The sequence below is a fragment of the Macaca nemestrina genome, chromosome 18 (assembly GCF_043159975.1).
Source record: "Macaca nemestrina isolate mMacNem1 chromosome 18, mMacNem.hap1, whole genome shotgun sequence".
NCBI lineage: Eukaryota > Metazoa > Chordata > Mammalia > Primates > Cercopithecidae > Macaca > Macaca nemestrina.
In genome coordinates, this window is record NC_092142.1 from 68,457,534 (window position 1) to 68,479,967 (window position 22,434).

The 22,434-nt window shown below is 45.3% G+C and overlaps 3 protein-coding genes across 5 annotated transcripts in view; 1 reads left to right on the plus strand and 2 right to left on the minus strand.

Moving 5' to 3' along the window:
• Positions 1-2,631, plus strand: LOC105491358 (nucleolar pre-rRNA processing protein NIP7). The gene is made up of 5 exons (XM_011757698.3): positions 1-135; positions 255-341; positions 443-581; positions 1,447-1,587; positions 1,802-2,631. The coding sequence occupies exons 1-5, from the start codon at positions 80-82 to the stop codon at positions 1,919-1,921; spliced, it is 543 nt and encodes a 180-aa protein (XP_011756000.2). The 5' UTR covers positions 1-79; the 3' UTR covers positions 1,922-2,631.
• Positions 2,619-15,212, minus strand: LOC105491355 (transmembrane p24 trafficking protein 6). The gene is made up of 4 exons (XM_011757695.2): positions 11,339-15,212; positions 9,312-9,438; positions 7,623-7,771; positions 2,619-4,259 (listed from the first exon to the last, which is right to left on the minus strand). Exons 1-4 carry the CDS (start codon positions 11,549-11,551, stop codon positions 4,026-4,028), a joined length of 723 nt encoding a protein of 240 aa, XP_011755997.2. The 5' UTR covers positions 11,552-15,212; the 3' UTR covers positions 2,619-4,025.
• Positions 15,213-15,328: 116 nt separating this feature from the next.
• LOC105491354 (telomeric repeat binding factor 2) overlaps positions 15,329-22,434 on the minus strand; it is a 32,600-nt gene continuing 25,494 nt past the window's right edge. Inside the window, exons 9-10 of one of the 3 annotated variants that reach the window (XM_071084834.1) lie at positions 16,965-17,005; positions 15,329-16,499 (exon numbers count right to left, since the gene is read on the minus strand). In XM_071084834.1, coding sequence (XP_070940935.1) covers positions 16,341-16,499; positions 16,965-17,005 — 200 coding nt within the window. In that variant the 3' untranslated portion in view covers positions 15,329-16,340. Of the gene's footprint in view, positions 16,500-16,964; positions 17,053-22,434 lie in introns of those variants that run through there. The other 2 variants (XM_011757690.3, XM_071084835.1) reach the window with 2 other exon arrangements.

Below are 22,434 nucleotides of genomic sequence, written 5' to 3' on the forward strand. Positions count from 1 at the left end.
TGCCGGGGAGCAGCAAGCGGCCGACTTCCGTTTCCGCTTACGGAGGCACGAGGATCCGGTGTTCCAACCCACGGAGAAAATGCGGCCTTTGACTGAAGAAGAGACCCGTGTCATGTTTGAGAAGATCGCGAAATAGTAGGAGCGCGCGGGGCGGAGGCGGGAGTGTGTGGGTGTGGTGGCTAGGGGTGGAGTGGGGGCGCGGTGCCTAGACCGGTCCGTTCGGGCGCGGTCTCCAGTCCTCTTTTTGCCCTCAGTATCGGGGAGAATCTTCAGCTGCTGGTGGACCGGCCCGATGGCACCTACTGTTTCCGTCTGCACAACGACCGGGTGTACTATGTGAGGTGAGGCGGGGCCGGGCAGGCAGCATGGACCTAGGGGAGGGGAGACCTGGGTCCCACCAGCCTCCTTCATCCGCAGCGGTGCTCCCCCTTTACCCTTTTAGTGAGAAGATTATGAAGCTGGCCGCTAATATCTCCGGGGACAAGCTGGTGTCGCTGGGGACCTGCTTTGGAAAATTCACTAAAACCCACAAGTTTCGGTTGCATGTCACAGCCCTGGATTATCTTGCACCTTATGCCAAGGTTTGTGGGGTGGTTTCCAATTCTGCCACGGGCGATGAAGTCAAGGATTAGGCAGATTGTCCGGCAGCTTTTCTCCCACAGAGTTCCTGATAGTGTGCTTGGAGGAGTGTCAGCACATGGAGATGTGCAGAGGTCTTGCACCTTGGGCATGGTCAGGGCTATGGGATAGGAGTGCTGTGGGGCTGTGTAGTGTTAGTTTTCTCCAGCAAAGTAGAAAAGCCTAGGCAGACCCAGCTAGAGATCAGAAAGCAAGTTAGTGGCAGCAGTGAAGACACCGGGGTCCAGAAAAAGAGCTGTTAACCTGGCCATGGAAGATGATCCCTGTAGAGTTGAGAAAATAACTTTTTGCATTTCTTTTTTTAAATTCCTTTTTCTTTCTTGCTCTTTTTTTTTCTTTTCATTTCTCTCTTTTTCTTCCTGACAGTTTCACTCTGTCGCCCAGGCTAGAGTGCAGTGGTGCGATCTCACTGCAGCCTCCGCCTTCCAGGTTCCAGCGATTCTTGTGCCTCAGCCTTCTGAGTAGCTGGGGTTACAGGTGTGTGCCACCACACCTGGCTGATTTTTGTGTGTGTTTTTAGTAGACACAGTGTTTCGCCGTGTTGGCCAGGCCGGTCTCGAACTCCTGGCCTCAAGTGATCCACCTGCCTCGGCTTCCCAAAGTGCTGGGATTACAAACGTGAGCCACTGCGCTGGGCAACTTCCTGCATTTCTGTTCAGGAGATGGACAGTTTGAGGAAAACATGAGTCTCTTTCTGTTTCCCCTAAAATTATTTCAGAAAATTATTCACAGATCCAGCAGCTGGTTTGTCTGCATGGATAGAAATAGTAACGTTTTTGTGTCTCTTGGATTTTAATTCTCTTACAGTATAAAGTGTGGATAAAGCCTGGTGCAGAGCAGTCGTTCCTGTATGGGAACCATGTGTTGAAATCTGGTCTGGGTCGAATCACTGAAAATACTTCTCAGTACCAGGGCGTGGTGGTGTACTCCATGGCAGACATCCCTTTGGTGAGTAGAGATGGCAGCTCTTACAGAACTCAAGTACTCTTTTATTCAAGAAGGATATGTTTTCAATCTGGGTGATTGAGAGAATAAATTCGCAGCACCTTTTGAATCCCAGAAAGACCAGAACTGTATTTTTTCTGTCTTTGTTATTTCCAGCCCTCAATATGGGTATATTGAATGACTTCAGTGAGTTAATGTCTCTTCTTTTGAATCCCAGGGTTTTGGGGTGGCAGCAAAATCTACACAAGACTGCAGAAAAGTAGACCCCATGGCGATTGTGGTATTTCATCAGGCAGACGTTGGGGAATATGTGCGGCATGAAGAGACGTTGACTTAAAACGAAGTCACTGCAAGGACAGGCGGCTGTGTGGAAGGGCCGAGCTTTGTTTCCTGTGTTTGTGTGGACTCCACCATCATCGTGAATTTTGTCAACACTCTGACCTCTTCAGGGACTTCTTATTTACTGTACTCTCTATCATTGACAAATGCAGGCTGGATTCTTATTATATACAGAGAGAGCTCAAAAATGGGGTTTCAGATCTTTGTGTTTGTGATGAAATAGAATACTCTGTTTCATATTTGAATCAGAGGGCTTCTTGTTCTGAGAAATAGGTTCAAAATCATTGGAACTAGGAACAAGAATAGCTTATTGTTATCTGTGATAACACTTTGTTTTCTAAACTCATGATAAGAACACAGGGATTGGCCGGGCGCGGTCGCTCACGCCTGTAATCCCAGCACTGTGGGAGGCCGAGACGGGTGGATCACGAGGTCAGGAGATCGAGACCATCCTGGCTAACACGGTGAAACCCCGTCTCTACTAAAAAAAAAAAAATACAAAAATTAGCCAGGCGCGGTGGCGGGCGCCTGTAGTCCCAGCTATACTGGAGGCTGAGGCAGGAGAATGGCTTGAACCCGGGAGGCGGAGCTTGCAGTGAGCCGAGATCGCGCCACTGCACTCCAGCCTGGGCGACAGGGTGAGACTCCGTCTCAAAAAAAAAAAAAAAAAAAAAAAAAGAACAGGGATTGTCTTTTTTATTAATATGCAAGATAGATATTTCCATAACAGAATAATAAACCACATGTGGGGTTTTAAAAATGAAATTTGTCTAAAATAATAAGAGCAATTCAGCTATTTTTCTATACGGTAATTGGTGTGTGGTATGGAAGAAAAATGTATTCAAACCCCACTACTGCCACCTACCAGCTGTATGGCCTTGAATGAGTCATTCAGCTTTAATAAGGTTCGTTTTCTTCTGTTTAAAAAGATACAAAACTTAAAAAATAGCTTTGGCCATCTACCTGAGAATTAGAAATTCTGATTTTTGGAATTAGAAATCATGATTGTAGACTGGGCACAGTGGCTCACGCCTGTAATCCCAGCACTTTGGGAGGCCAAGGTGGATAGATCACTTGAGGTCAGGAGTTTGAGACCAGCCTGGCCAACATGGTGAAACCCCATCTCTACTAAATATAAAAAAATTAGCCAGGTGTGGTGGCACATGGCTGTGGTCCTAGCTACTTGGGAGGCTGAGGCAGGAGAATGGCTTGAACCGGGGAAGCAGAGGTTGCAGTGAGCTGAGATGGTGCCATCGCATTCCAGCCTGGGTGACGGAGTGAGACTCCGTCTGATTGTAAAGCATCTAGTACGGTGTACAGTGCCTGGGAAATGATAGGTGTGGAATAAATGGTAAGAATTATTTTTATATTATATATATTATGTATTCCTGTTATTAAGTGTAGAGTTTTATGAGTATAATTTGATTATATTACCTTCTTTTTTACAAGCTGTTTTCTCAGTATTTTTCTTGGATGGGATGATCCTAAGCTGGAATTTTTTTTCATCACTATGATTTTATAAAACATAATTTTTTCTGTGAACCTTTACTTACTTGACTGGATTGAACTAAAAGCACTGATCAAAGACCGCGACATAAAAATTCAGTCCCTTTGTCCTCCCCGTGCCTCCCAAAGTTATTTTAAGATCATTAGAATATTTCTTTAGTAACATTTTATAGACAAAAAATGTAAAGACTTCCTGTATTGCAAAACCAAACTATTTCTTTAATGAATATACTGCTTATTTTAAGTTCCAAAGGTAAAGTCTTTAAGAATAAAACATTACCGACTCCTGCTTTTATATGTAAGCAAACTTGATTGTGGCCTTTTTCAACTCGTCTTCCTTCTAAGATTTTCTGTTAGCCTCTAAGTAGACTCAGTGAAGGCTAAGGGACTGCTATATGATGAACAGTATTTTGATGCATACATTTAATACTTCTTCAGAACTTTTTCATTATTATTTTATTGCCGTTTTGCTTTTTTAGATGTGTACAGCAGACTAAAACATTAATGAGATAGATTGATTTTTTCCCATAACATTACAAAGCTGATTTCGACTAAGCCCCAGAAGAAAAGAGCCAGGGTGCTATAGTCACCTTAGCTTAGCATCTTGGCTTCTTTGTGTCTGTAGTTGTTGGAACATTGAAGAGACGCTTCAAGAAATACAGTTGCAGGATTCCAGAAAGAATAATAACGAGGCTCTGGGCTGTCGACCACCAGTTCACGTAGTTATAGTTTGAATGGGTAAGGAAAAGGTCAGCCATTTTCCTCATCCGGGCAAAGTTGTAGTATCGCCACATGTGAAAGATATTGTTCTGCACCTTTTGTGTGCTGTCCTATGAGAGAAAATTTTAAAAGGGATTCTTCCAAACCCCCATCTAGCCTCACCTGGGTGCTCACCAGCACTAACCTACCTGGAAGTCAAATAATTTACCCATACAATTTTAAGATGTACAATACTATTACAGTTGTTGATAAATGTTGTGTGTGCTATGTATGAAATATGATCTGGACTTGAGTTTGCAATTTTTGTTTTTGTTTCTTGAGACAGGGTCTCACTTGTTTGCCCAGGCGGGAGTACAGTGGCGCAGTCACAGCTCACTGCAGCCTCAACCTTCTGCGCTGAAGCGATCTTCCCACCTCGGCCTCCCTAGTAGCTGGGACTACAGGCATGTGCCACCACATCTGACTAATTTTTGTATTTTTTTGTTTTGTTTTGTAGAGACAGGGTTTTGCCATGTTGCCCAGGCTCATCTCGAACTCCTGGGCTCAAGAGATCCACCCACACTGGCCTCCCAAAGTGTTGGGGTTACAGACATGAGCCACTGCCCCGGCCTTTTCTTTTGTTTTATTTTTAAATAATGGAAAACTTCAGTTCTCAAACTAGAGAGCTCTTCCAGAGGACCTCTAGATCTAGATGTACTCAGCATGTTGTTACCATTCCAGGTGATGTTTTATATTCTCTGTATATGGTAGAAGACAGCCTGTGGACTTTAAGGCCAGATGGTAAATATTTTTGGCTTTGCAGGCCCTTGTGACTGCTGAACTCTGCCACTGTAGTACAAAAGCAGCCACAGACAATATGTAATTGTCAAATGAGCATGGCTGTGTTTCAAGAAAACTTCCATTTACGGCCGGGCGCGGTGGCTCAAGCCTGTAATCCCAGCACTTTGGGAGGCCGAGACGGGCGGATCACAAGGTCTGGAGATCGAGACCATCCTGGCTAATCTGGTGAAACCCCGTCTCTACTAAAAAATACAAAAACCTAGCCGGGCGAGGTGGCGGGCGTCTGTAGTCCCAGCTACTCGGGAGGCTGAGGCAGGAGAATGGTGTGAACCCGGGAGGCGGAGCTTGCAGTGAGCTGCGATCCGGCCACTGCACTCCAGTCTGGGTGACAAAGCGAGACTCTGTCTCAACAAAAAAAAAAAGAAAACTTCCATTTACAAAAACAGGCAGTGAGTTTTTGTGCATTTAGGAGAGACTAAGAAAGTGAAAAGTGGGCCATGCGCAGTGGCTCACGCCTGTAATCCCAACACTTTGGGAGGCCCAGGTGGGCGGGTTACCTGAGGTCAGGCGTTTGAGATCAGCCTGGCCAACATGGTGAAACCCCGTCTCTACTAAAAATACAAAAATTAGCCAGGTGTGGTGGCACATGCCTGTAATTCCAGCTACTCCGGAGGCTGAGGCAGGAGAATTGTTTGAGCTTGGGAGGCAGAGGTTGCAGTGAGCCGAGATCGTGCCACTGTACTCCAGCCTGGGCGGCAGAGCGAGACTCTGTCTCAAAAAAATAAAAAAGAAAAAAAAGAAAAGAAAGTGAAGAATAGCTGGGCGCAGTGGCTCATTCCTGTAATCTTAGCACTTTGGGAGGCCAAGTTGGGCAATCACCTGAAGTCAGGAGTTCAAGACCAGCCTGGCCAACATGGTGAGACCCCCATCTCCACTAAAAATTCAAAAATTAGCCAGGTGTGGTGGCACCCGCCTATAATCCCAACTACTTGGGAGACTGAGGCATGAGAATCACTTGAACCCGGGAGATGGAGTTTGCAGTGAGCCAAAATTGTGCCACTGCACTCCAGCCTGGGTGACAAAGCAAGACTGTGTCTCAATAAATAAATACATAAATAAATAAAAATATAAAAATTAGCTGGGCATTGTGGCACACACCTGTAGTCCCAGCTACTCAGGAGGTCGAGGCAGGAGAATCACTTGAACCTGGGAGGCAGAGGTTGCAGTGAGCCAAGATCACGCCACTGCACTCCAGCCTGGGCGACAGAGCGAGACTCCGTCTCAAAAAAGAAAAAAGAAAGTGAAAAGACATTGCCAGAATGGGAGAAAATATCTGCAACTCACGTATCTTAGAAAGGATTTGTATCCAGAATATATAAATAAAATTCAACGATAAAAAGACAATTCAGGCAGGACGCAGTGGCTCACGCCTGTATTCCCAGCACTTTGGGAGGCTGAGCTGGGCGGATCACAAGGTCAAGAGTTCAAGACCAGCCTGACCAACATGGTGAAACCCCGTCTCTACTAAAAATACAAAAATTAGCTGGGCGTGGTGGCACGCGGCTGTAATGCCACCTACTCAGGAGGTTGAGGCAGGAGAATCACTTGAACCCTGGAGGCAGAGGTTGCAGCAAGCTGAGATTGCACCATTGCACTCCAGCCTAGACAAGAGCGAAACTCTGTCTCAAAAAATGACAATAAAAATAAGCCAGTCACAAAACCCCATGTACTGTGTGATTCCATTTAAATAAAGCGTATAGAGGCCAGCTGCAGTGGCTCAAATTGTTGATTAATCTCGACACAGTAGCTCAAAATGCTGAGTAATCTCAGCACTTTGGCAAGCTGAGGTGGGAGGATTGCTTGAGCGCAGGAGATTGAGGCTGCAGTGAGCTGTGATCAAGCCATTGCACACTGCAGCCTGGACAACAAGAGTAAGACCCTGTCTCAGAAATTAAGTACAGAGTAGATAAATCTATAGAGACAGTAGAACAGTGATAGGCAGGCCTGGGGTAATAGAACGGAGAATGACTAATGGGTAGTGGGATTTTTGGGGGTGGGTGGGTGATAAACTTCCGGATTAGATGCTAATAGTTGCACAGCCTTGGGAATATACTAAAAAACCACGGACATACACTTTAAGATGGTGTAAAAATTATATCTCAATTTAAAGAAAAACAGGCAATGGGCCAGATTTGGCCTGTGAGCCATACATAGTTTGCCAACCCTTGGTATAAAATGAAGGTGGAATTTCAAGAGCTTCAAGTCATAATGTATTTTATTTTATTTTGAGACAGACTCATTCTATCCGAGGCTGGAGTGCAGTGGCGCGATCCCGGCTCACTGCAACCTCTGCCTTCCGGGGTTTAAGCGATTCTCCAGCCTCAACCTTCCGAGTAGCTGGGATTACGGGTGCCCACCACCATGCCCGGCTAATTTTTGTATTTTTAGTAGAGACGGGGTTTCACCATGTTGGCCAGGCTGGTTTCAAACTCCTGACCTCAAGTGATCCACCCGCCTCGGCCTCCCAAAGTGCTGGGATTATAGGCGTGAGCCATCACGCCCAGTCAAGTCATAGTTTATTAAGAGATTCACATCCCCTTGCCTGTTTGGTTTCTACCTAAATGAAGTCATCTTCCCTCTGAAGTTAAAATCAGTTTCCACAGATGTTTCTCTTCCACAAAACACTTCCTTACCTCTATTGCATCCAGAATATCGTTCAGTTGTTTTCTTTCCTTCTGTTTGTGATCAGTCTCAGGCCCCTCATAGAAGACTCCAAAGTTGAGGTACACTTGCACAGAACCGAAGTGATTATGCTGATTATTTAGACAAAGCTGATAAAAACCTGTAGGAATTCTTAGATCATTACCAAGTCTTTGGTCTCCTCCCCTTTGTTAAGGATTCTCTGGAGGTATCTGTCCTCTAGTTTTGGAATTCTACAGCACCTTCTTTTTACTTAGAAAGTACAAAGATCCCGTTTTTGACACGGAAGACATGGACCTTATGTTAAACTCGTACTAAATATTACTTATTGTATGGCCAAATTTTAGTAACTAGTCCTTTCCATACTGGATAGTGGCAAACAACATTTTCTCTTTTTCAACATGTAATTCCCACATCTTGTATTAAGGAACTCCTGCTCAACAGATTGAGTTAAGAGCATGGGTGTTTGCCTGGTCCTTTTATACCATTAGAGCTAGGGACACCATCTTGAAATTAGGAAAGAAAAAAAAAAATTGGATGCATAGTGCATGAAAGCAGCTCTCCTGGAGTGATTGCCTCTAAGACGTCTGTGCATTGACTCATGGTGTGGGATATCTGTTGGGGCTGGTGTGCTTCCCTTTGTGTGTGCAGGGGGTGGAGAGGACCGGTGGAAGATGTGGTGAGGTGGGATTAGAAAGGTGTGGCAGTGTTTGAAAGTCAGAATGATTGGAAGGCACTACTGGCATGTAGGGGCCAAAGATGTTCAAGATCTTTTTTTTTTTTTTTTTTTGAAACAAGAGTCTCTCTCTGTCGCCCAGGCTGGAGTGCAATGGCGTGCTCTTGGGCCACTGCAGCCTCTGCCTCCCCAGTTCAAGCGATTCTCTTGCCTCAGCCTCCTGGGTAGCTGGGATTACAGGTGGCCTGCCACCACGCTCAGCTAATTTTTGTATTTTTAGTAGAGACGGGGTTTCACCATATTGAGCAGGCTGGTCGCGAACTGCTGACCTCAGGTGATCCGCCCACCTTGGCCTCCCAAAGTGCTGGGATTACAGGTATGAGCCACCACGCCCAGCCTGTTCAAGATCTTTTAACACTGATACATATCCTGTGCTTTATAGTGAAGGACTGTCTGATGCCCCTGTTGAGAAAATGCCTTTTTTAGTGCAGCTGGCTAGTAAAGAGGGCAGTTAAGACACTGGTGCTGTCCAAAGTGGGACAGGCTTGACCTGGCTGGAGGAGTGCTTTGTTGTGGAGTGTGGATATCTTACATGGATATCATGCATTTTCTTTTGTTCTGAGTCTGCTTTTAGTAACTGACTCAAATATTCTGATGACTGGAAAGAAATACTTCCCTGTAATACATTTGTTAATTGGAATTTGTATTATAAATGGGTCTCTGTTTTTTGGTCACTTTCCCAGAATCTGATGGACTGGAGATAACGAGATAAAATTGAGCTGCTGAACCCTAGAGTTAGAATGCTTACCTGGAGTGTTGTCCCCAAATTGTCAGTGGACTGCCACTTGGCATCCTTGGAGGTCAGCAGTCTCCAGGAACACTGGTTTTTGGTGTTAAAGGCTGAATTTTTTTCCTACTGTTTAAACATCTTTGTATACTTCCTCATTATTTCTCTAATTTCATAGAACCTATGATTATTATAATAGCCATGGTAATGAAAACAGACCTGTCTCTTGGGTAGAGAAGTTAATCTGGCCCCGAACATCCTGGGAGGTGTCTATGAGAAATCCCTGTGGGTTATGTGCCGTGGCAGCAACATGCCGGTCATGTGACATCCCCACCGTCCGCTGAACCTGCCAAGACACATTAAGTAGGCAGCAGAACCCCTGCTACATCACGAGGAAGCCAGCTGAGTGGTAAGACTGACATCCCACAGTCATCAGCACAGTGGTCTCTGTCTGGGGTGGGACTGCCCAGCCTGCTGCTGGGGTTTGGAACTGATTGGAGGATTCTGAGGTGTCACAGTGATGGTGTTAAGGGGAGGAGGCACAGCATAGCTGAACGTCTGCAATGTAGGAAACAGTACAGCAGGACAAAGAACTGCCCAGAATGCCAACAGCACCCGTGTGAAGAAGACATGTCTTGCTCGGACCACACAGTTGGTGTGGATCGGTTAAAATGTATGATTCTGGGCCGAGCGCACTGGCTCATGCCTATAATCCCAGCACTTTGGGAGGCCGAGGCAGGCAGATCACAAGGTCAGGAGTTTGAGACCAGCCTGGCTAACATGGTGAAACCCTGTCTTTACTTAAAAAATACAAAAATTAGTCAGGCATGGTGGCGTGCGCCTGTAATCCCAGCTACTTTGAAGGCTGAGGCAGGGGAATTGCTTGAACCTGGGAGGCGGGAGTTGCGGTGAGTGGAGATCATGCCACTGCACTCCAGCCTGAGCAACAGAGCAAGACTCTGTCTTTAAAAAAAAAATGTATGATTCTGGCTGTAGAATTTCCTTTTTTCTTTTTTCGAGACAGAGTCTTGCCCTGTCACCCAGGCTAGAGTGCAGTGGCGCCATCTCGGCTCACCGCAACCCCCATCTCCCGAGTGCAAGTGATTCTCCCGCCTCAGCCACCCAAGTAGCTGGGATTACAGGCACATGCCACCAAGCCCAGCTAATTTTTGTATTTTTAGTAGAGATGGGGTTTTACCATATTGGCCAGGGTGGTCTCGAACTCCTGACCTCAGGTGGTCCGCCTGCCTCAGCTTCCCAAAGTGCTGGGATGACAGGTGTGAGCCACCGCACCCGGCCGGGCTGTAGAGTTCTTGAATGAACTTGCTTGGTGGTTGAGCTCCCTGATGATGTCCCAGATTTGGGCATTTGCTGCTTGGCAGTGCACACCTACAGCAAGCACTCCATGGACACTCACTCCCAAGCTAGATCTTGACTAGCCTAGGCCACAGTGAGCTTAGTAGTGGCTGCTGTTCTAATAGAAATTCAAAGGTAAGAAAAGTCTCTGATAAGTTTATTTAAAATAAATGTTGTTACAGTGGAATGGAGTAAGATCAACAAAGTCTATTACTGTGTAAACAAAAATTAGAAAGTTAACAGATTTCTAAGATAAAGAACAAACAAAATGAACAACCTCTAACTTTCATATTGAGTTCACCATCCTGGGACAGCATGGTATAAGACCACAGTATGGATAAAAGTACTTGACCTTTGAATAGGTAACTTGAAAACACTTACCGTCCTAAAAAAAAAAAAAAAAAGGATTAACTGGCTGAATACAGAAAACTTGAGCTAGTGAATCTCTGATTTGCCAGAATTGCTCCTAAAGGCAGCAGAGCCTTCACTCCCCCACCCCCATAAACTGAAGCAGCTTTCTTTGAAATCTCTGGATCAGTCTCCAAAGCACTATTATCCATTTTGTTTTAATATATTAAAAGTGTATTCTCTCTCCTCTCATCCCCAAATCCGAGTACATGTAATGATTACCTCTTCAGGGAGAGGCACCCCGTCTGCCCCATGGCTTTGAGCATGGCCCCTGATGTGAGAACCAAACCATATGTTTTAGCTCCTGTTGATGATTATTCACCCAGCTGGAGTTTCCCTCTAACTGCAGGTCCATTTCATTAACAGGTGGGGAATCACAGCATAATAAAGACAACCAGACCTTGTTTTGGCCTAAAACCTGACCCACTTTATGAGTAAAGGAGGAAAAAAAAAGCCCCCAGTATGGCCAGTCACCCACATACCTCGTAACTGAAATAGAAGTATCCAGTCTGGTGGGCAAATTGCCAAAAGCATTCCGTGCCTCCTGGAGGGATCATGATGGCAAAGTCATGTCGATCAGCTCCACGGAAGAGTGGCTGGTCCCCAGAGCCACTTAGAGGTTCTGTCTTCTGGCTCCTGGCAGACGTCACTAGATTCAGAATGACCAGCCCAGCCCCAAAGAGCAAGGGAGACATGCTGCTTTCTGGAGCCTCCTCTGCAGGTGAACTGCTCGCAGCCCAGGGGAATCAAGTCGTTCAGACAACCGCTGGGCTAATGATTAACTCCACAAGTCACATTTAGGCCCATTTCAGGGCCACACATAGATATTCATAATAGAACTGCCATGATACTCCTATGTTTGGCTCGCAGGAGGAAGTTTTGCTTTCACCTCAAAAACTCAGTGGCTTACCAAACCTACTTCATGGGTGCTACATAGGTCTACCACCTCAGAACAGGTCTCTCCACCCCTCCTTAGGGCTGTCATTTTTTAGTTCCTGCTTCTTGGGGATATAATACTGGGTAAGTTTACAACTTTCTGAATACACCGACAACAAGTTGGCTGGGGAGACTCTTCTCTTACATCAAATTGCTCCTATAAACACATGGGGCAACACTTCTCTCTGCCCAGTGCTGCAGCTCAGAGCAAATCACAGCATATGTGTGCAAAGATGTAAGTGGCTGAATACAGTGCCAGGATGGTGCTCAGACCCCTCCACTGACAGTGCTCGTCCTGATGCCTTCCACCTAACAGTCACCTAAAGCTATCCAAACCCACCGAAAGACGATTATATTATCCAAAGCCTCAATCTTTCCTTTTTTTTTTTTTCTGAGACAGAGTGTAGCTTTGTCACCCAGGCTGGAGTGCAGTGGCACGATCTCTACTCGCTACAACCTCCACCTCCCAGGTTCAAGCAATTCTCCTGCCTCAGCCTCCGGAGTAGCTGGAATTACAGGTGCCTGCCACCATGCCTGGCTAATTTTTGAATTTTTAGTAGAGACGGGGTTTTTTCACGTTGGCCAGGCTGGTCTCGAACTCCCAAGTAATTTGCCCGCCTCAGCCTCCCAGAGTGCTGGGATTACAGGCATGAGCCACCACGCCCGGCCTTGATCTTTCTTTCATTCAGGTCTTCTTCAGCACCCATGGGGGGAAAAAGCTATCCAGAACCCACTTAAAGACAATTGTATTATTCACATCTTTAATCTTTATTCTTTTATTGATGATTTCAACACCCACCTCCTTTATGGCAGGCACTGAGCTAAGATTTACCTGCATCTTATTTTATTCTCACAATAGTCCTATAAGGGAGGTATTGTGAGCTCTGGCATTAGAGATGAGGACACAGACATTCAGAGATTCCAGTGATGGCTCACCGTCCCACAAGCACACCCGGCAGAGCTGGGTCCCCGGTGGGGGCTCATGCTCTTAACCACCAAGCAGGACAGTGTTTCTCATCCTCAAGCTGTCAGTCTCTGAGTTCTGACACTGCCTAAACAGCTTTTAGTCATAATCTATATTTTTTGCTTCCTTGAGATGGCATCACTCTGTCTTCCAGGCTGGAGTGTAGTGGCACAGACACTGCAGCCTCACCCTCTTGAGCTCAAACGATCCTCCCACCTCAGCCTCCTGAGTAGCTGGACCCACAGGAGTGCACCACCACACCTGGCTGATTTTTGTACTGTTTGTAGAGACAAGGTTTTGCCATGTTGCCTAGGTTGGTCTCAAACTCCTGGGCTCAAGTGATCCCCATGCCTTGGCCTCCCAAAGTGCTAGGATTACAGGTGTGAGCCACTGCGCCTAGCCTTGGTCATAATCTTGAAAAACAAAAAACAAAACAGCATCAACACCTTCCAGCAATTATTTGCATTGACTCAAAGTGTCACAAGCTAATTAAGCAGAAAACAGACTCTATATGTGTGGTTCAGTTCTAGCAAAGGCCAGATGACATCCCAGCACTCTGGGAGCACAGTGGCTCTGTGGCAGTCTCGCCCAAGTGACAGGTAGAAGAGTCTGGGAACTTCTATCAGCACACGTGGCACAGGCACCCCCCACCCGAGTCGCACCACCATCACAGTCCTAGCACTGGTCATGTCATAAGCAGTGACTTGGTTTCGGCGAAACAATCGTCAGTTCATAGTAAGTTTCATAGTTCTACAGAAGCTGTAAGCATAGTTTTATCTTTGTACACATTTCAGTAACTATAATAAAAACAACACTGAATTATGTGAAAAAATATTAACGAACATAGGCATTCTCAAGTTTAAGAAACACTGATACCGGGCACAGTGGCTCTCGCCTGTAATCCCAGCACTCTGGGAGGCCGAGGCGGGCAGATCACAAGGTCAGGAGATCGAGACCATCCTGGCTAACACGGTGAAACCCCATCTCCATTAAAAATAGAAAAAATTAGCCGGGCTTGGTGGCGGGTGCCTGTAGTCCCAGCTACTTGGGAGGCTGAGCCAGGAGAATGGTGTGAACCTGGGAGGCAGAGCGTGCAGTGAGCCAAGATCGCGCCACTGCACTCCAGCCTGGGTGACAGAGTGAGACTCCATTTCAAAAAAAATAAAAAACAAAATGAAATAAAGAAACACTGATTAGGATCTTTTGTTTCCCTAAATGCATCAGTTTCACTCTTCTACCTGGAGAGCACCATTGAATCACATGAGAGTTAAGGGGAGAAAAGCTTCTGGATTCTAATCCGGTTCAGAGGGAGACCAAACCAGCGGCAGGCAGAAGGCAGCTGGCCCAAAAGGAACTCAAGTTCTCAACTTCTCCCTGTGGTTTCAGCTGGGGTTGGTTGATAGAAGAACAATAGGTACTAAACCCCAAAATGCAGTTAATAGGTAATGAAGCTGTATGAAGATTCCCACTTATAACTAATGGATGAATTTTTTTTTAAATTTTTTTTGAGATGGAGTCTCACTCTATCGCCCAGGCTGGAGTGCAGTGGTGCAATTTTGGCTCACAGCAACCTCCACCTCCCGAATTCAAGCGATTTTCCTGCCTCAGCCTCCCAGGTAGCTGGGACTACAGGCGCCTGCCACCATGCCCGGCTAATTTTGTATTTTTTACATTTTTAAATTTTAAATTTTTTTTTTTTTTTTTGAGGAGTTTCACTCTTTTTGCTCAGGCTGGAGTGCAATGGCATTATCTCGACTCATCACAACCTCCGCTTCCCAGGTTTAAGCAATTCTCCTGCCTCAGCCTCCTGAGAGGCTGGGATTACAGGCGCCCGCCACCACGGCTGGCTAAGTTTTTGTATTTTTAGTAGAGATAGGGTTTCACCATGTTGGCCAGGCTGGTCTTGAATTCCTGACCTCAGGTGATCCTACCCTTCTTAGCCTCCCAAAATGCTGGGATTACAGGGGTGAGCCACGGCTCCCAGCCAGTTTTGTTTTGTTTTGAGATAGAGTCTCACTCTGTTGCCCAGGCTGGAGTGCAGTGGCAAGATCTTGGCTCATTGCAAACTCCATCTCCCGAATTCAAGCGATTCTCCTGCCTCAGCCTCCTGAATAGCTGGGATTACAGGAGCCCACCACCACACCCAGCTAATTTTTGTATTTTTAGTACAGATAGGGTTTCACTGTGTTGGCCAGGCTGGTCTCGAACTTCTGACCTCAAGTGATCCTCCTGCCTCCACCTCCCAGAGTGCTGGGATTACAGGCATTAGCCACCATTCCTGGCCTAATGGATGAATTTTAAAACTTTGGCATTTCTTTTTAAACTTTGCCTTTCACTCACTCAGAAGTGAGAAAAGGGGAATTCTTCTGTCCCCAGAAATGATATATGAGGAAACTGACAGGTTAAGAGGAAACTTCCACATCATCTGTTTGACATAGCTTCCAAGGATTAAAACATTCAACACAGTCTGACATCAGCTTCTTGATCAAAATAGTTCAGCAAAGTTTGTTCAACATTTTGCTACCTCCCTCTGTGAATACATGCTGTGCTGCAATTAAACAGCTACTTACAGTTGAGAGAAGCAAGACTTTAATGAAGAATGCTACAAGTATGGACAATAATTAGTTCTCATCTTTTAAAAAAAGATTACAGAAAACACTTTACTGAAATTTTTTGCTAAAAAGACAGTCTTTAAGGGTGTCCGGGAGAGACAGCAAGCACAACACAGTACAAAAGGAGAAGGGAATGTTGAATTCCAGTGCAAGACACGAACACAGCACAATTAGGGAATTAGAAGGAAGCAACCATTTCACAAAGAATGAAATTAGGCATTTATATTCAATCAGGATTTTTTTTTAAGCTTTAAAAGTCCAGCATAAGGAAGGGAATTGGGAAAAGAGGCAGGGGACAGGGGGCAGGGGGTGGGGGAACTAAGCTTATCTACAATCACCATTTTACCAAAAAACACACTGGTTCAACCACATAAGAAGTGGAGGATAAACCTGCCTACATAGCCCAGCAGACAGTGAGAGCAAATGCCAAGGCAGACAGGTCTAGGGTTGATGTCACAACTGGCTAAAGAGTTTTTAAAGGGAATCTTATTCCACAAGGACTGGTCTCTCATCAACCTGGGTTCATAACAAAGTTCCTTTGCATTTGCCATCAGAAGGCCAGAACTTGACGTGGAAAAAATTTACTCCAAATAATACTCACATTGCTGGTTTTAACAGGTCATGGAGTCACAAGTGGCTCCTAATAGACTTCACCATTTCCTAGGAGAAGGTTCTACAGATTACCAGGGATTTAAATTTAAGCAAACCACTAAAGAAGGGAAACACTAATGATATTCTGGCACTGCACAAGCTCTGTGCCTGTCATCTCTGCCAAGGACATGGGTGGACTTGGCTCTGCTTCTTAGCTCCATGATCTCCAACAGTGATGAAGTGGAACTGGGACCTCCCCCACATCGAAGGAGGTTGCCCAAAATTCTCATCCCAGCCCAGCTTCTGAAAGAAACAGCAGACTATCAGGGGCTATTATTAGGAACCATGCTCCTGTGAATTCTGTGGAAATGAAAGCCTGTTTCAGTTCATGCCAAGTCTTTTCATGGTCCGCCAGCGATCCTTAATCATCACAGCTGTTCGGTTAACAAATGGGTAATTTTTAGAAATGGCAGCCCAGTTTCCTTCCCCATATTTCTGCACTCCAGCCTTGACCCACTCGCTTTCTTCTACAGTCCACTTCTGCAAAAGAAAACCAAAAGATTTATCACCACCTTTCCTCTCCACTTACTTACATTTTCTCCAGTGTAGTGATAAGGTAAACTCAAGAATCCCAGGAGAATCATCTGAACCTGAAAGCACGGCTTATGTTTTTAAAACATGGAATGGACAGGATACGAGCACTGTGGATCTGGACATTGAGGAATTCTCGATGTCCTGCCATTTGATCCTCAAGTAACAATCATTTCTGCATTCCAAACTGCAAACATATCTACATCATTCACGATCCGGAAAATGTGTCCTCTGTCCTCCTAGGCTTTTCTTCCAGAAGATGACTATTACTTTAACTTAGTTTGGATTATCTGAAAAATCTCAAAAAAAGGTTTTTACTGGGTACATAAGCAGTCTATGCCTATGAGACATGGGGCTTATTTTACCTCTGCTCTACCCACATAACCAGTATCAGAAAAGAGAATTTTAAATTACCTGCTTTTTTGTTATATTGGTTGTACTGTCTTCATCTGGTGCTGCTGGAAAACATTAAAAGTAGACTCATTTCAGAGTTCACCTTTCTCTGCACAAACCACAAGAAAAAGACACAGAATGTCCCCAAAGGGAAAACTTTCAAATTTCACAAGCATTGAGAAGAGAAAGGATATCACTAAAGGATAATTTACTTTTCTCCTTTGTTTGCAAACACCAGTCACTTCAGCCTATGAGAACCTGTACAATGCAACTGCTTTACAAACAGGCATCCATAAATGCTGGCTAGTGATGGGTTTCAAGCTCTTCAGTAAAATCAACATTGTTTTCTTTTTTTGTTTGTTTGTTTTGAGACAGAGTCTCGCTCTGTCTCCCAAGCTGTAGTGCAGTGGCACGATCTTGGCTCACTGCAAGCTCCGCCCTCCAGGTTCATGCCATTCTCCTGACTCAGCCTTCCAAGTAGCTGGGACTACAGGCACCCGCTACCACATCTGGCTAATTTTTTGTATTTTTAGTAGAGATGGGGTTTCACCGTGTTAGCCAGGATGGTGTCAATCTCCTGACCTCGTGATCCGCCTGCCTTGGCCTCCCAAAGTGCTGAGATTACAGATGTGAGCCACCACGCCTGGCCCCAACATCGTTTTCTAAAATTACTGAGAGAACATCATATTTCAAACCCTTATGTATATGTATGTCTACATATACATATAGGTATTAGTGTGTGTATATATATATACAGTCGTATGTTGCTTAACAATGGGGATATGTTCTGAGAAATGAATCATTAGGTGATTTCATCCTTGTGTGACTTACACAAACCTAGATGGTAGAGCCTAGGCTCTAGCCTGCAACTTCTTACCTACCCTAACTCATGCCCCCTTGTCTAACAACATGGCTTTCTCAACTTTTAAAGGATTGGAGTCATCCACTGGACTTAGGAACCAAAAACATTGGTGCAACTCCAAATAAAAGTAACAAACATGTATTCTTCCACTGCTATAACAGTCCTAATCCCCTTAATCTTACCGATTACTATTACCTTAGCCAACCTCTGCAAAAAAGGAATATGCCTAGGATATATGGTGTAGCCTATTGTTCCTACCCTACAAACCTGTACAGCATGTGACATGCAACTGTGACACAATGGTAAATATTGTGTATCTAACATATCTAACATATCTAAACATAGACAAGGTAATGCATTGCACTACAATGTTACAATGCCTATGACATCTACAATGTCACTAGGTGATACGAATTTTTGAGCTCTATTATATACAACCTAATGGGACCACTGTCACCATCTATGCAGTCCATCGTTAACCAAAACTTCGTTATGTGGCACATGACTATAGGTGTGTTTATATGTATAATTTCTGCATTATAACCCCCTGCTAACCATTGCTTTGAAATCACATGGTTTTGGCCGGGTGCGGTGGCTCATGCATGTAATTCCAGCACTTTGGGAGGCCAAGGCGGGTGGATCATTTGAGGTCAGGAGTTTGAGACCAGTCTGGCCAACATGGTGAAACCCCTTCTCTACTAAAAATACAAAAATTAGCTGGGCATGGTGGCACATGCCTATAGTCCCAGCTACTTGGGAGGCTGAGGCAGGAGAATCGCTTGAACCCAGGAGGCGGAGGTTGTGGTGAGGCAAGATTGCGCCATTGCACTCCAGCCTGGGTGACAGAGTGAGACTCTGTCTCAAAAAAAAAAAAAAAGAAATTATATGGTTTTGCTGTTTTGTACTAAATTTTTTTTTTTTTCATTTTTAAATCTTCCTCTTACTATCATTCCCAATTTTTTTTTTTTTTTTTTTTTTTTGCCCAGGCTGGAGTGCAATGGTGCAATCTCAGCTCGCTGCAACCTCCGCCTCCCAAGTTCAAGAAATTCTCCTGCCTCAGCCTCCGGAGTAGCTCGGACTACAGGTGCTCGCCACCAGGCCTGGCTAATTTTTGGATTTTTAGTAGAGACAGAGTTTCGCCATGTTGGCCATGCTGGTCTCAAACTCCTGACTTTGTGATCTGCCTGCCTCAGCCTCCAAAAGTGCCGGGATTACAGGTGTGAGCCACCGCTCCTGGCCTAACTTTTTTTTGTTTGTATTTTTTGTAGAGACATGGTTTTGCCATCTTGCCCAGGCTGGTCTCCAACCCCTGAGTTCAAGGAATCCACCCGCCTCAGCCTCCCAAAGTGCTGGGATTACAGGCATGAGCCACTACGCCCAGCCTAGAATTTTCAAGTTCTTGTTCATTTTATAGAAGTACAATTTGGGTCTGGGAAGTGGTTCACGCTTGTAATCCCAGCACTTTGGGAGGCTGAGGCGGGTGGATCACTTGAGGTCAGGAGTTCAAGACCAGCCTGGCCAACTTGGTGAAACCCATCTCAACTAAAAATATAAAAATTAGCTGGGCGTGGTGGCACATGCCTATAATCCCAGCCACTGGGGAGGCTGAGGCAGAAGAATCGCTTGAACCTGGGAGGCAGAGGTTGCAGTGAGCCGAGATCGCACCTGTAGTCCCAGCTACCTGGGAGGCTGAGACAAGAGAATCACTGGAACCCAGGAGGTGAGGCTGCAGTGAGCCGAGATTGCACCACTGTACTCCAGCCTGGGTGACAGAGGGAGACTCTGTCTTAAAAAATAAAAATAAAAATAAAATATATAAATAAATAAAAGACCAGAGGGCTATGGGAGATGGTATATAAGTATAAAAGACATGCCATTTAAAGCCAATGGGAATAAGTTAAAAAGTTGTAAGGGCCAGGCGCAGTGGCTCACACCTGTAATCCCAGCACACTGGGAGGCTGAGGCAGGTGGATCATGAGGTCAGGAGATAGAGACCATCCTGGGCAACATGGTGAAACTCTGTCTCTACTAAAAATACAAAACTCAGCTGGGCATGGTGGTATGGGCCTGTAATCCCAGCTACTGGGGAGGCTAAGGCAGGAGAATCACCTGAACCTAGGAGGCGGAGGTTGCAGTGAGCTGAGACCACATCACTGCACTCCAGTCTGGGCGACAGAGCAAGACTCCGTCTCAAAAACAGAAAAAAAAAAAAAGAAAAGGCAACATTACACAAACACGAAACCTGCTAGAATGTCTGCCTCAGCAGATGCCAATGTCCTAAGCAGTATCTCCTAAACAATGGAAGACGCTCTGGAAAAGGGACACTGACGTGAACAGATTACTTTTATTTTTTTATTTTTATTTATTTATTTTTTTTGAGACAGAGTTTCGCTTTTGTCGCTCAGGCTGGAGTGCAATGGCACAATCTCGGCTCACTGCAATCTCCACCTCCCAGGTTCAAGCGATTCTCCTGCCTCAGCCTCCTGAGTAGCTGGGATTACAGGTATGCACCACCACACCCGGCTGATTTTTGTATTTTTTTTAGTAGAGATGGGGTTTCACCATGTTGGTCAGGCTGATCTCGACTAACTTCAGGTGATCCACCATCCTTAGCCTCTCAAAGTGCTGGGATTACAGGCGTGAGCCACTGCACCTGGCCAGGAACAGATTACTTTTAAATTATGAACTACTTCATATTACAGTGAAAGCAGGTTTCTAAAGCTAACGGATCTGGACTGCATTAGAAATTGCTGTTTTCTAGAACTTTTTTTTTTTTTTTTTTTTTTTGAGACAGAGTCTTGCTCTTGTTTACCAGGATGGAGTGCAATGGTGGGATCTCGGCTCACTGCCACGTCCACCTCCCAGGTTCAAGTGATTCTCCTGCCTCAGCCTCCCAAGTAGTTGGGATTACAGGTGTGCACCACCGTGCCCAGCTAATTTTGCATTTTTAGTAGAGACGAGGTTTCTCCATGTTGGTCAGGCTGGTCTCGAACTCCTGACCTCAGGTAATTTGCCCACCTCAGCCTCCCAAAGTGCTGGGATTACAGGTGTGAGCCACTGTGCCTGGCTTCTAGAACTTTTATATCCTGTTGTTTTTAAATATCTAATGTCATTTTTTCTTGTTTTTCTGTTCCTTCCCCCACTTTCCACACGATCTTATCTTACCAACTACATTTTTGCCAGTGAAGGTAATTTTCAAGGACAAAACCTCTGGGACTGGCAAAGGATTATTGTTGCTATGTTACAAAAGTCTTCATAACCCCCTAAATTAAGGTTTAGCACTTAGATATTTCCATTAGAATATAAAATGTGGTGGGAAGAGATTCTAACACAAAGGCTATGAAGTTATTAATTATGGAAGTTTCTCTCTCTCTCTCTTTCTTTTTTGGGACAAGGTCTCACTCGGTTCCCAGTCTGGAGTGCAATGGTATGATCACTGCCCACTGCAGCCTCAACCTCTGGGGCTCAGTCTCTCAAGCAGCTGGAACTACAGATGTGTGACACCATGCTTGGCTAATTTTTGTTTTTATTTTTGTTGCTAGGGGTTCTCATTATATTGCCCAGACTGGTCTCTAATTCTTAGGTTCAAGCAATCCTCCCACCTCAGTCTCTCCAAGTGCTGGGGATTATATGCGTGAGCCACCATGCCTAGCCAGAAAAGTTTCTTATCATAGAAAAAAAAAAATTTGGCCGGGCACGGTGGCTCAAGCCTGTAATCCCAGCACTTTGGGAGGCCGAGACGGGTGGATCACGAGGTCAGGAGATCGAGACCATCCTGGCTAACACGGTGAAACCCCGTCTCTACTAAGAAATACAAAAAACTAGCCGGGCGAGGTGGCGGGCGCCTGTAGTCCCAGCTACTTGGGAGGCTGAGGCCGGAGAATGGCGTGAACCCGGGAGGCGGAGCTTGCAGTGAGCTGAGATCCGGCCACTGCACTCCAGCCTGGGCTACAGAGTGAGACTCCGTCTCAAAAAAAAAAAAAAAAAAGAAAAAAAAATTGGGCTGGGCACAGTGGTTTATGCCTATAGTCCCAGCACTTGGGAGGCTGAGGCAAGCAGATCACTCAAGGTCAGGAGTTTGAGAGCATCCTGCCCAACATGGTAAAAACCCGATTACTAAAAATACAAAAATTAGCCGGGTGTGGTGCCACACACCTGCAATCCCAGCTACTCAGGAGGCTAAGGCAGGAGAATCGCTTGAATCTGGAAAGCGGAGGTTGCAATGAGCAACCTGCACTCCAGCCTGGGCAACACAGTGAGACTCCATCTCAAAACAAAAAAAAAAAGAAAAAGAAAAAAAATTTGGCAAGGCATGGTGGCTCACAAGTATAGTCCCAGCACTTTGGGAGGCTGAGGTGGACAGATTGCTTGAGCCCAGGAGTTCAAGATCATACTGGCCAACATGGTGAAACCCTGTCTCTACTAAAAATACAAAAAAACATTAGCTGGGCGTGATGGCAAGGGCCTGTAGTCCCTGCTACTCCGGAAGCTATGGTGGGAGAATTGCTTTAGCCCAGGATGTCAAGGCTACAGTGAGCCAAGATCACACCACTGCATTCCAGCTTGGATGACAGAGTGAGACCCTGTCTCAAAAAAAAAAAAAAAAAAAAAGGATTTATATAAACTGTT

Excerpts from the sequence above, each read along its gene's own strand:
- LOC105491358 (XM_011757698.3), top strand. The coding sequence starts at position 80 with ATGCGGCCTTTGACTGAAGAAGAGACCCGTGTCATGTTTGAGAAGATC. Across the intron at positions 136-254 it reads TTTGAGAAGATCGCGAAATA|TATCGGGGAGAATCTTCAGC; the intron begins GTAGGAGCGCGC and ends TTTTGCCCTCAG. Across the intron at positions 582-1,446 it reads ATCTTGCACCTTATGCCAAG|TATAAAGTGTGGATAAAGCC; the intron begins GTTTGTGGGGTG and ends ATTCTCTTACAG.
- LOC105491355 (XM_011757695.2), bottom strand. The coding sequence starts at position 11,551 with ATGTCTCCCTTGCTCTTTGGGGCTGGGCTGGTCATTCTGAATCTAGTG. Across the intron at positions 9,439-11,338 it reads ACTTCTATTTCAGTTACGAG|GTTCAGCGGACGGTGGGGAT; the intron begins GTATGTGGGTGA and ends GTGTCTTGGCAG. Across the intron at positions 7,772-9,311 it reads CTTCTCTACCCAAGAGACAG|GTTTTTATCAGCTTTGTCTA; the intron begins GTCTGTTTTCAT and ends GAATTCCTACAG.